The following is a 13,182-nucleotide window of genomic DNA, read 5'->3' as shown; positions in this document are numbered from 1 at the left end:
AACTAACTATAATATACGTACGTACGTACGTAACGTTAGTACTACGTACTTTATTTAGTTAGTACGTGTAGTAGTATAGTATATACTACTATTATATATATATATATATATATATATATATATATATATATATGTATTACAAGTGTATTTTAAAATATATATTTAGAATTAAAAATAATAAAAAGAAAGAGAACTATGGAGTCATGGAAAAAGGAATAAAAATATATTTTAAACTATTGCTACAAAGAACATAATATATGTACCTGACTGGAAGAAATTCAAGTCTATTTATTTAAATGATTGTATAGTGTATGTGTGTGTGTGTATGTATATGTATTGATTGATTATACGAATTATGCAAAATTTAAATTTTGGACGGGGATTTTTTGGCACATACTGGTCCATACCTTAATGGCACTTTCACGCCACTTCTGAAAGTGAATACATTAATCGTATCACATTACACTTGAATTTCTAAAGTTGTTCTACAATATCGTGATCATTTTTGTATGAAGATTGTTTAAAACTGTTTTTTTGAGAGTGCTTTGTCCTTTGTAATTCCTTTGCGAAATACACTATAGTTTTCTTCAAACCTTCAGCCAAAGGAACTTTAGGCTCCCAGTTTAAATATTTTTTAGCTCTACTGATGTCCGGTCTTCTTCTCTGCGGGTCATCCTCAACCGCCGCAAGTTCGACTATTTCACTGGTAGCACCCACCAAACTCTTTATTATACGCGCAAATTCTACGATAAATTAGAATGTTAAACTTCAATAAATATTACAAACAAATGTTGGGAAAAATGTAGCATGATTGGAATAATTCTTACTTTCAATAGTTTGCTCCTCAGGATTTCCAATATTTACAGGAAGTGTATAATTAGATGCCATTAATGCTACCAGTCCATCTACCAGATCGGAAACGTATTGAAATGATCGTGTCTGTTTTCCACTGCCGTATATCGTGATTGATTCATTTTGTAAAGCCTGGATGATAAAATTCGACACGACACGACCATCATTCATATGCATTCTCGGACCAAAGGTGTTGAAAATTCGTGCAACTCGGACCGAGACGCCTTCATGTCTCATGTAAGCATAGCTCAATGTCTCGGCAACTCGTTTTCCTTCGTCATAGCATGCCCGCGGACCTATATTTCAAATATACCCATCATTAGAGTTAAAGAAAAAGAAAAAATTATATTTACATCACACAAAATCTTACCGATGGGATTAACGTGACCCCAGTAAGTTTCTGCTTGCGGATGTTCGTTAGGATCCCCATATACTTCCGACGTGCTCGCAATTAATACTCGTGCACCGACTCGTTTTGCGAGTCCTAAAATGTTCTTAATAAATTAATAACAATGAATATCTTCAATTCATATCTTCAATTTTCAAATTCGGCTCCGTTAACTCACCAAGCATATTTATAGTGCCTAAGGTATTTGTCTTGATCGTTTTCACTGGATTCAGCATATAGTGCGGTGGACTGGCCGGGCTAGCGAGATGATAGATTTCATCTACTTCTAGATACAATGGCCTTACGATATCGTGATGAACCAGCTCGAAGTTCTCGTGACCGACCCAGTGCTCCACGTTCCGCTTTCTGCCAGTGAAGAAATTGTCGACGACTATTACCTCGTGCCCGGCGAGCATCAGACGATCCACCAGATGGGAACCAACAAAACCCGCACCGCCCGTCACCAGGATTCGTTTCCGATTTTTATAATTTAGGAACTTCACCGTTGGGAAGTCCTTCGCCACTCCGTTCTTAATTGCTGCCTCCAGATGCTGAAGTTTACCTTCCAGGTCGCGGATCCGAATTTTCGCCTCCTCGATGTCCCTGATGTCTCCGTCATCCTCGACATCGCGAATCTTTTGCGTTGCAATTTCGAGCTCGTTTTTATCTAAATTAGCTTTATTTACGAGCACGGCGCGGTGTCGACCGCGGTTGAAAGATCGTTCCTCTTCCGTAGTCACCAGAGTTTTATAAAAACCTAAGACTGATACAAATGATAAAAACCGACATTATTAATCCGAAATTAGATCTGTTTTTTATGCATTAATTTTTAACAATATAATAATTATATTGATATAAAAATAAAAAATTTTGTGACTCCAAAAATAAATCAAATACAAGTAAAATGTCTGTATGAGTTTCCGTGGTCATTATTACAATTACAAATTACATTGATAATCATAATTAATTGTAAATTTATGCAAGATTTTTCAGACTGAAATTTTTTGCTTCTCACAATATTTAACTTTTTTATATAACGTATCTCATTACTAATAACAGTATCTATATATCTCGAGTAACCACAGCGGTTAATGCTAAAAAAATTTGCCTGCTCTATAATTGTCTTATTCTCCAATTCTCATTCGGCATTCGGTGGTACTCGACGCGAAAAAATGTTACATAAATACATAAATTACATAAATTACGCTGCATATATCGCGCTCAGAGAAAGCTTTCCGATCGTTATTTACAGAAGCATGCAAAAATAATTTTGCCGCTCCAGAAGTGTGCATATATAATTATATTTGTATATAGAAATCGATTGAAAAAAGGATATGAGAAAAGAATCGTTCGATACGAATTCTTAGAACTAGAAAAAGATAAAGATAAATTAAACCGAGATTAAAGCTAAGAGAAATACAATTGCTCTCACATCGTTAATTGGTCAATTTAACATAAAATTTTTTGATTGGTATATTGGAAAGTTTCTAGGCCGATGTAAGTGAATGTGTGCTATCGAAATGTGAGCTAAATCTACCACCACACAGTTGATCTATATTGGTTAAAAATAAACACAATAGAGGAAGATAATTTTGATCTGTTTGCTATTCTCTATCTTTTTCTAATTCTTAGAAAAGATAAACAAGTTAAATCGAGTTATAATCTACATTGGCAGAAATGAATATAAGAGATTAAAATTAATCTGTATTGATGGAAATGAATAAGATAGAGGAAAATAATTTTAATAAAAATAGAAATGAACATATATAGATTAACTAATTTTTTTTTCTAGTTCTAAGAATAAAAATTAAGAAAAAATAAAATAAAATTTTATTCTACAAAAACTGTACTTACATGCACATTTTTGGGGTGGAAAAATTATTTTTGCATGCGGAATTATTTTTGAAAAGAAAAAAATAAGCATTCCGTTTTCTTCATAACAATTTTGATTGAAATTAGAACTTGATTAGAACTCGATAAAATTATGATCATACGATCTCAATAATACGAAGATCGCGACGTATAATTACCGGTAATAATTAACTATGACAATAATTCGAATCATAAAATAGCCTTTACAGGCTTAATTAAATTTATATAGAAAATGTCGAAAAATTAAATCGACATGTTCGTCCCTCATTTTATTTAACGGAAAGTCATTCTTGCAACGATCTGTCACTATCAGAACTTATCACTATCAGAAAATTTTCAATTGTATATTTTATTTTTCGGAATTAATGTAGTGCGAGTTTTACGCATGAGAGATAAACACACGGCATACTCATTAAAATATTTTGTTATTATAATGCAGCATCGTTGATTTCTAGTATTTTAAATTTTAACGATAGTAGATGGTGCAGATGGAATCATAAAATTATCGTTATGTAAACATATCATGTGATATAAATGAGAAAAACGATACTCTGAATAATGTTATGAATAAATGATAATAATGTAGAAGGAACGGGAAGAAAAGGAATTTGAAGAATTCGAAGAATCGCTTGATGAATTCGTGAAACTAAAAGCAGAAGCAAATGAGATCCAACGAGATCGCGCAATCGCTGAATTTATTGTCCGACCGCGTGGCGTATCAGTCATAATAAATAAATTAAGTAGCTCGCGACGCAAGAGTCAAAACATTCTGAGCTTGTTCGAGAATCTCCGATAGTGCTCCTTCTTGGCTCTCATAACCTATCGAGAAGACTCACCCAGCAGTGCGCAAATTGCAAAGATCGCAATCTGCTTCATCTTCCGTTGCGTGATAACCATGCTTTAAATTTGCACATGACTCGTTTTAAATCGCGCTTACGTCACTCCCGTCGTGGCTCGACGGACAACGATCGTTGCGTTCTCTCGCGTGATACGAGAAACACGCGCTCAAGAAATCGAGTACAGTGCGTGCTCTACCTACGTATATTATGGGATTATTTGGAAAGGATTCCGACGAGAATTATTCAGTTCCCTCTAAATCTCTGTCTTTCTAGGGAAAACGGAATAACTCCGATCGGAATCCATTCCGAACACTTTCATAATATGTGCCCAGTTTTAATTACTAATTCAAAATATACACACGGGATGAGGGAACATAACCTCTACACTACACGGACACCAACGGACACCGACTAAACGCGTGTCTCATCCACTGTATCCACAAACTTATTATATATAGTATAAAAGTCTGTAATTCGAGATGCACCTGCACGCGACGTGCTCGGTGCTTATTGACGCAGCGGGCTTGGAGATACGAGTGTCGACATCTAGGCCGAGATATTCGGAAAATTTGCCCTCGTGATATTTATCCTTCGTCAATTTTGTACCTTCTGTCAACAATTTGAATTATTGAATTTTAATGCATGAGTTTTAATATTTTTCTATTATCTTGAACTGTATGAAAAAAAATTGTTGAAGAATCATTAAATACTTGTGAAAGTCTTAACAGTGAATTTTTGCTGTTATAGAAATCAGATTGTATTTTTCATTTATTTTTTATATTTAAATTTATCTCTCGGAATTAATTACAATAAAAAATTGTGCCTTTCAAATGTACAATTATTATTTTATATATATAATATTATTAATTTTATATACTACAATTATTGTAATTTATATTATCCTGATGATTGATTTATATATATGTATATAATACATATATATATATATATGTATTATATAGAATATTATCATGTTATAGACATAAGTATATAGATGTTATATATACATATTATATTAAGAATAATATTTGAGTTATAAAATTGCACTCTCATTATTGTTGTCACGACATATACTCCAGTTATCCATGCAAGTGAGAATCATAAAAATATGCATCTTTACGGCAATAATTTGTCGAGTCGCATATTTATTTGTAAAGCACCTACATAACAAAATTACATTTTTATAACATAAAATTATAGACCATCGTCAACGGTACGGATGCATATTGGTATGTATCGTCCGTCTTTAACCTAATCTAACCTCAAAAACTGATGTACCTCAACTGGCGTACACGCAGGCGCAGAGCCAGTTCTTCGATTAATATATAAGGCTATACGATAGTACAAAGGAAACATCTCGGGTGGTTTTCCTGCAGTCACGGTGGCACTTGAAACATGGCAGACGTCATCGATTGTAACTTTCCTGTTTGGGGCCTGCTGCCTAAAAAAGAGACAGGTGTCACTCAGTTTCTTACTAAATATCCAGAGTACGATGGACGGGGTGTTGTCATTGCGATACTGGACTCGGGGGTGGATCCCGGAGCTCCGGGTATGCAGGTAAGCCAAGGGTGAATTCATGGACATTGGTTAGTATTGGTTAGTTGGTTGACACACCTCCCAAAAAAATTAGCTCCTCACGATGCTAATTCTCTTTATCCAAGAACCGCCTTTTCTTCGAAACGCAAGTGTAAAATTTTGAAATAAATGTGATAAATGTGTCTCGACGGGTATCGTTTCTAGTGTTTGCTCCTTAATTTTTTTGTTCGAGATATTTCCCGCATTTCGTCAACTATCTCCATCAAAAGATAAAAGTCATGCTGTTCATTTGCTCGATAAGATCATGATGTTATGTTATGAGAAAATCTTATGATAGGATCTTATGATAGGAAGTCATTGTTGTGTGAGCTTTGTTATGTCAATAATAAATCTAATTTAATTGCGGCTGAGTTTTTTCACAGTAATTTCAAATTTGTATAGCTATTCTTGCATTATACTATAAGTTTTGTCAGTATATTTAATTAACAAGTTTTTTAAATCGCATTTTAAAGTGTACTATTTTTATTTTTATTTTTTTATTGTATTTTCGACAATTTTTATTAAATCTTTAATAATTAAAATATTGTTAAAGCTCTTATAGAACACACACATTATTAAACCTTTAATAAAACTTTATTAAAAACTTTAGTGAAAAAATAAACATTGTTATCTATAAATCAATACATATGGGATTTAGGTGACTTCAGATGGAAAACCCAAAATTATTGAGAGATTTGACTGTAGCGGAGCAGGGGATGTAGACACTAGCAAAGTTGTTCAAGCACCTGATGGATATATAACTGGCCTGACTGGTCGTAAATTAAAGGTATATTGTATTCTGTTTATGTAAACTGTTTTATTGTATAGAAAAGATATTGTGTTATGTAGAAAATTACACTATACATTTTTTTATTTATAACCTAATGATACCTTTAGAATTTTAAATTGTTAGTTACAAAAGTATAAGTAAGTGCAACTGTAAAATCAATTAAATTAATTATATTAACTATATAGCTAGTTACTATATAATATATAGTTTATTATAACAATTTATATATATTAATTACAACATTTGATTATTATTTATTATTTAGGTTCCATCTAATTGGAATAATCCTGGTGGAGAATATCATATCGGTTTAAAGAATCTGTATTCATTATATCCTAATAAACTAAAGGAAAGGGTAGTGGCAGAACGCAAGAAGCGTCTTTGGGATGATGGACATAAAGCAGCACTTGCAGAAGCCTCCAGACAATTACAGGTAAATATTTTATATTAAAATATGTTAATTCTTTATATTTGTTTAAAAAACGGATTATAATTCACTTCCTTATATATATTTACAACTTTCCAAACTCATGTATGAGAATTTTAATCGAATTGAATGTTATTAATCTCTTTGTTATTAATTATCCATCTCACTGTGATATTTTAAAATATATTTATTGAAATTTTTCACCATCAAATTGTTATTTTGTCTTTAAGGCATATAAATAATTACAATGCTATGAAAGTCGCAAGAATTGAAAATCAATAAAAATGTCTCTGAATAGTATTATAATTAGTCCATGTGTGATCCAAAGATAGGAATGCATGTCAAACCATGCAATTAAATGAGGCCGCTATTTCACAACATGTCACAGTGATCTGTATCTAATGCTATATTTATATTTGGCAGATTGATCTATTGTAAAGCCATTGATTCTATTATATAATATCTTAAGCAAAGCCTATTATCTATTATATTGTGAATGATACATACATGTATAACATTTTTATTAATTTTATGACATTTTTATAGTATATAATTTAAATATTTCTAAGTGTTCAAGAAGGCATGTAAAACTATTTTAAAATATATATTATACAAGAAATTGAAGATATAAAAATATATCATTAACGTAAAAAATTTGTTAGTAGGGAGGAGGAGAGAGAGAGAGAGAGAGAGAGAGAGAATTGAAAATATTTTATATGTTAAATTAAATTATTAAATTATTATAAGATGTTTTTTGTACCATTATTAAAATATGTATTGTCCTGTTTATGTGTTTTTTATGAAGTAAATTGATATCAACACATTATTCGTTTTTTAATTAATAATTAACCAATGATACAAGTACTAAATATTAGCTATATAATATTCTTAAATATAATACAGGAATTTGAGAATAAAAATCCACAATTATCGACTTTGGAAGAAAGACTGCAAAAAGAAGAGTTTGAAGCTCGAGTTGAAGTATTGAATAATATTGAAAAAAAGTATTGCGATGTAGGACCTACTTACGATTGCGTTGTTTTCCATGATGGTAATATTTGGAGGTAATCATATTTCGAATATGTGATAAGTCTAAATATGCACATACCTATTTATTTAAAATTTAAATTGCATTATATTTACTTATTTGATTTGATGTTTTACTTCTTCTATGACAGAGCATGTATTGATACTTCTGAAGTGGGTAACCTGGAAACTGGCGTTTTTCTTGGTGAATATTCTATCACGAGAGATTTTGCTCCTCTTACACAAGAAGACCAGTTAAATATTAGTATTAATATTCATGATGAAGGCAATACATTAGAAATTGTCAGCTTATGCTGTAAGTATGAACAAAAATCTTGTTGAAGTTTTATAAAATTATAAATGCTCGATTTTTCTATTAAACTTTTAATTAAATTATATTGTAGCGAGTCATGGGACACATGTCGCATCAATAGCAGCTGCATATTTTCCTGATAATCCAGAATTGAATGGAGTGGCACCAGGAGCCCAAATTATTTCACTTACTGTCGGTGATGGTCGTATTGGCACAATGGAAACTGGAACTTCAGTAGTGCGGGCAATGATCCATATAATGCAACGTAAAGAGAAGATTCACGTTATAAACATGAGTTATGGTGAACACGCTCACTGGTCAAATACAGGTAGAATAGGAGAATTAATGAATGAAGTTATTGATGAATATGGTGTAATATGGGTTGCATCTGCTGGCAATCTGGGCCCAGCTTTGTGTACTATTGGTAAATATAAAATTCTTTATTCTTTTTATTACACACATTCTATTATATCTTCTTAAAATTTAATTTTATTACAATTTCTATTAATATTATCAATACAAAATATACTTAAGAAATTTTTTTGTTGTGCTATGTCTTGACATCTTACATCTAAATACTTTAAAAAATATATAGGAACTCCTCCAGACATCAGTTCAAACAGTATTATTAGTGTTGGTGCTTACGTATCACCTGATATGATGGTAGCCGAATATTCTTTAAGAGAAAAGATGCCAGGCATGCCATATACTTGGTCCTCCCGTGGTCCAATGATAGATGGAGGTGCTGGTGTAACAGTATGTGCACCAGGAGGTGCCATTACCAGCGTTCCAAATTTTACTCTTAGAAAAAGTCAACTTATGAATGGTACGAGTATGGCAAGTCCACATGTTACTGGAGCAGTTGGTGTGTATCGAAATTTCTATATATATCTATGACATATTAAATTTTGATATGATTATAAAAATATTTTTATGTCATTCTTTCAGCGGTTCTTGTATCGGGTCTTCTTGCCAAGGGTTCTTTATATTCTCCTTATAGTATAAAAAGAGCACTTGAGAATACTGCTCTTTATGTACCTAATTTAGATCCATTTGCACAAGGCTCTGGCCTATTACAAGTCGAACGTGCATTTGATAATCTCATTTCGTGTTGTGATGCACCCGAAAGAGACGTACGTTTTGCTATCAATTGCGGCGTTAATAATTCTAAAGGCATTCATATGAGAACAGGTGTCATTGATCGTGCAAAGGATTTTGCAATTACAGTCGAACCAGTATTTATAAATAGCGAAAATATAGGTAACATAATACATAATGATTTTATGTAATTGTTCTTTTTTTATTTTTATTATTACGATATCAGATTTCTCAGAACGAATAATATAAAATAATATTTTAATAAAATAGTATATAAAATATTTTAATTAATTTTTAATAAAATGATATATAAAATAATATTTTTGTACAAATGAATTTATCATTTTGTAGATCCAGCACGCAAAATAGATTTTAATCTGAAGCTAACACTGGTGTGTGATGCTTCCTGGGTTCAATTTCCGACACATCTAGATTTGATGCATATGCCTCGTGCTTTTGCTATTAGGGTTGATGCTACTAATTTACCAGAAGGTGTTCATGCTACTAGGTAAAAATAATTAAATTGCATTATTATATTAACTAGTTTAAAATAATTGCAATTATAAGTTTTGCATTACAATTTTTAGTGTACGAGCGTATGATGTAACTAATATTGCGAAAGGACCAGTATTTCAAATTCCGGTAACTGTTGTCCAGCCAATGACAATATCGAAGACTGCACTTCTTCCAGACTTAACATACACAAATGTATTATTTAAACCTAATACAATTCAGCGTCATTTTATTCTTGTTCCAGAAGATGCTACTTGGGCAGGTAATATATTAAAGATAATCTTATCATAAAAAATTATTTAATATAATTTAGATAACATTATATACATTATATACATTATATACATTATATACATTATATATATTTTATTTTTTATATGTTTAAATTAGTTCTCAGATTAAAAAGCACAGAAAAGGATAAGACTGGTAGATTTGTGATGCACATTATTCAATTAAAACCTCGTTTAGCTTGTAAAACTCTTGAAGTTAACAGAATAATAAGTGTTACATCTCAATCGGAAACTGTTCAACCATTTGCTGTTCAGGTATAAAATATTTATATTAAAGATGTATAAACACTTAAAATTCTTAAAAAAATTCTTAAAAAGTATAATGTTTGTAATTGTTTAGTTTACTATATCTGTATATGTAAATAATTTTTTTATATGTTTTTTCAGGGTGGATTAATTTTAGAAGTAGTTATCGCAAAGTATTGGGCAAATCTTGGCGATATGTTTATTGATTATTCTATAGAATTTCATGGAATTCATATGATAAACGGTAATCTTACAATGCTATCTGGAGATGGAATAAATCGCCTTGAATTACGTAGTTCTCTTAGAAACGAAGAAATTGTACCCAACATTTCTCTGAAGACATCTGTTCAAGTCTTAAAGTATGTTTTACTTGAGATTCTGCATCTTATTTTTATACTGATGATTTATATTAATGATTATGAGATATACTTTACCATGTAACATTATAGGCCTAATGAATCGAAAATTGCTCCTTTACGAACACGTGATATTATTCCACCATCACGACAAATATATGAATTACAACTAACATACACATTCCACTCGGCAAAATCAACTGAGGTCACACCAAATGCAGCATTGCTTAGTGATTTATTGTATGAAAGCGAATATGAAAGCCAAATGTGGATGATTTATGACAGTAATAAACAATTGATAAGTTGTGGAGATGCATATCCATCTAAAGTGAGTTTTTTATTTTAATATTTAAAGAATATAATGAAATATTGTACTGGATTTGTTGTTATAGAAGTACATTAATTTTTTTATGTATTATATATGTAATATATTATACATGATAATATTTCTTGTATTGTCATGTATTATACATGATAATATTTCTTTAATAATAAAGCTATATTTAAGATTGTATATTTTTCACAACATGATATAATAATTCCAAGATCTAAATATGGAACTTGGTTTAGTACAGTTTTATTTAATATATGAAAATAATATTAATTTATTACAGTATACAATTCATAAATTAGAAAAGGGAGATTACACTTTGAAAATGCATATACGTCATGAGAAAAAGGATTTGTTAGAAAGATTGACAGACATGCCGTTACTATTGAGTCAAAAGCTTAGTACACCAATTAATTTGGATATTTATGCCAATCAATCGCAAGCCATTATTGGTGGAAAAAAAATGGTTGCTGCATGTATTCCACCTGGCCATATTCTTCCTCTGTATATTGCTCCACTGTCTAATGAAAGCAAGTGAGTGTTATATCTGTATATATAATATTTTTTCTTAGCATTTGTGTTATAGATATACGTAAATTAATGTAGTTTGACATTTCTAAATTTGCCGATCATAATAATAGATGTAGTTAAATATTTAATAATTATTTGCATAAGACTAATCTGCAATTATGAAAGTTATCTATAAAGAAAATTTTATAATTGGAACCGAAAATTTCTAAAATATTCAAGGTTTCTAATTGCAACATTTTATCTTAAAAATTTATATTACAGATTAATTGATTATTTTATGTATGCACTCATAATTTTAATTTCAATATTTAAATTTTTATATATTTTAACACATTTTTATTTGTACATTGTACGCATCATATACATACTTTTGCATATCATTCATATTAAAATACATTATATGTATGTATGTATACATATATACAGGATGTTTGGGAAATAATGAGAAATCTTTTATAGGGACAGAATGGACTAAATTGAAAAGAAAAATCCTTAGTCCAGTTTGCAATTTTCGCAATAGTTAACAAGATATTAAATGCTAAAAATTGCCAAAAATTGATCTTCAATAATTTTTTACTCAAATACTATCAACTTTACAGAAAAATTGCAAGAGAAAAATTGTTTATTTTCTTTTCATAGAGCTCTCTATGAGAATGTTTTTAAAGTTTTTTTAGAATTTTTTAATACTGTATTTTCTCATGTTGATAAAAATGAGAAAATGGAATACTAAAAAGTTAATAAAAAATTCTAAAAAAATTTGTAAAGTTCTGTGAGAAGAAAAGAAACAATTTTCATCTTTTACAGTTTTTCTATAAAGTTGATAGTATTTAAATAAAAAATTATTAAAGATTAATTTTCGTTAATTTTTAGCAATTAATATCTTGTTAACTATTACGAAAATTACAAATGATAGAGAACTTTTCTTCTTAGTTTATTCCATTCTGCTTGTATGCGAAAGATTTATCATTTATTATTTTCCAAACATCCTATATATTAAAAGTAAATTATTGATGTACTCTCAATCATCTTTATCGTATACTTGTTTTATACATTGATAAATTGTATATTTAAAATAAATTAATATAAAAAATATATATTTTGAAATATTCTATCTATGTAAAATTTTGTATTTTTGTATATAAAAGTTTGTTTATATTTGTTTATAAACTCTTAATAATTTTATAATTTGAAAATATCACATAATAGTATGCTTGAATGCAAAATATTGTTTGAGTTTTATTTAGTAATTTTTTCGTTTTTATTTGATTATTATATTTGATATAAGTTAAATATATACGAATGAAAATATTTATATAAACGTTTTTATGAACAAATACATTTATACATGCATACGTGTGTATATTAAAAACGTTTATGAAAATATTATAATTTATTATTTTATATATATGTAAGATGTTTCTAAATTGATGTCATAAAATTTACACACATTTTCTTTGACCAATTTGATACCGCTTTTTCTTAGTAAAAAGTTTATTGGAATTTTTTTTATATAATTCTTTATTTTTTAATGTCAAATATGTTACATTTATATTGATTTTTGTGTTAAAATTTTATTAAAACGAAATTTTCTTAAATTTGTATAAGTAATACAAGTAAGTTGTATAAGTAATGTAAAATTTTAATTTTCTGTTTTGAAACTCAATTCCTATAAAGTTTTTTTATTTCCCACTGCTTATAAATCAAATTATAAATAAGAAAAATTGTATACACACAC

At 29.6% G+C, this 13,182-nt stretch overlaps 2 protein-coding genes across 2 annotated transcripts in view; one reads left to right on the top strand and one right to left on the bottom strand.

Moving 5' to 3' along the window:
* Window positions 1–193: 193 nt before the first annotated feature.
* On the bottom strand, window positions 194–4,379 carry LOC105620080 (UDP-glucuronic acid decarboxylase 1). The gene is given in 6 exon segments (XM_012201592.1): window positions 194–743; window positions 828–1,148; window positions 1,223–1,336; window positions 1,419–2,003; window positions 3,949–4,010; window positions 4,294–4,379. Coding segments are annotated over 6 exon segments (1,437 nt in total). The 3' UTR covers window positions 194–474.
* Window positions 1,640–13,182, top strand: part of LOC105622872 (tripeptidyl-peptidase 2) — a 14,205-nt gene continuing 2,662 nt past the window's right edge. The window contains exons 1-15 of the mRNA XM_012204284.1: window positions 1,640–1,668; window positions 5,325–5,508; window positions 6,185–6,313; window positions 6,582–6,749; window positions 7,647–7,807; window positions 7,922–8,085; window positions 8,174–8,506; window positions 8,678–8,947; window positions 9,031–9,342; window positions 9,532–9,688; window positions 9,768–9,955; window positions 10,084–10,238; window positions 10,371–10,588; window positions 10,679–10,913; window positions 11,200–11,450. Of these exons, the coding sequence (XP_012059674.1) occupies window positions 5,347–5,508; window positions 6,185–6,313; window positions 6,582–6,749; window positions 7,647–7,807; window positions 7,922–8,085; window positions 8,174–8,506; window positions 8,678–8,947; window positions 9,031–9,342; window positions 9,532–9,688; window positions 9,768–9,955; window positions 10,084–10,238; window positions 10,371–10,588; window positions 10,679–10,913; window positions 11,200–11,450 (2,903 nt within the window). The 5' untranslated portion in view covers window positions 1,640–1,668; window positions 5,325–5,346. The remainder of the gene's footprint in view (window positions 1,669–5,324; window positions 5,509–6,184; window positions 6,314–6,581; window positions 6,750–7,646; window positions 7,808–7,921; window positions 8,086–8,173; window positions 8,507–8,677; window positions 8,948–9,030; window positions 9,343–9,531; window positions 9,689–9,767; window positions 9,956–10,083; window positions 10,239–10,370; window positions 10,589–10,678; window positions 10,914–11,199; window positions 11,451–13,182) is intronic.

The sequence above is a fragment of the Atta cephalotes genome, assembly GCF_000143395.1.
Source record: "Atta cephalotes unplaced genomic scaffold scaffold00002, whole genome shotgun sequence".
Classification (NCBI taxonomy): domain Eukaryota; kingdom Metazoa; phylum Arthropoda; class Insecta; order Hymenoptera; family Formicidae; genus Atta; species Atta cephalotes.
Note: the sequence above shows the minus strand (reverse complement) of the source record. Positions and strands in the feature narration are given on the sequence as shown.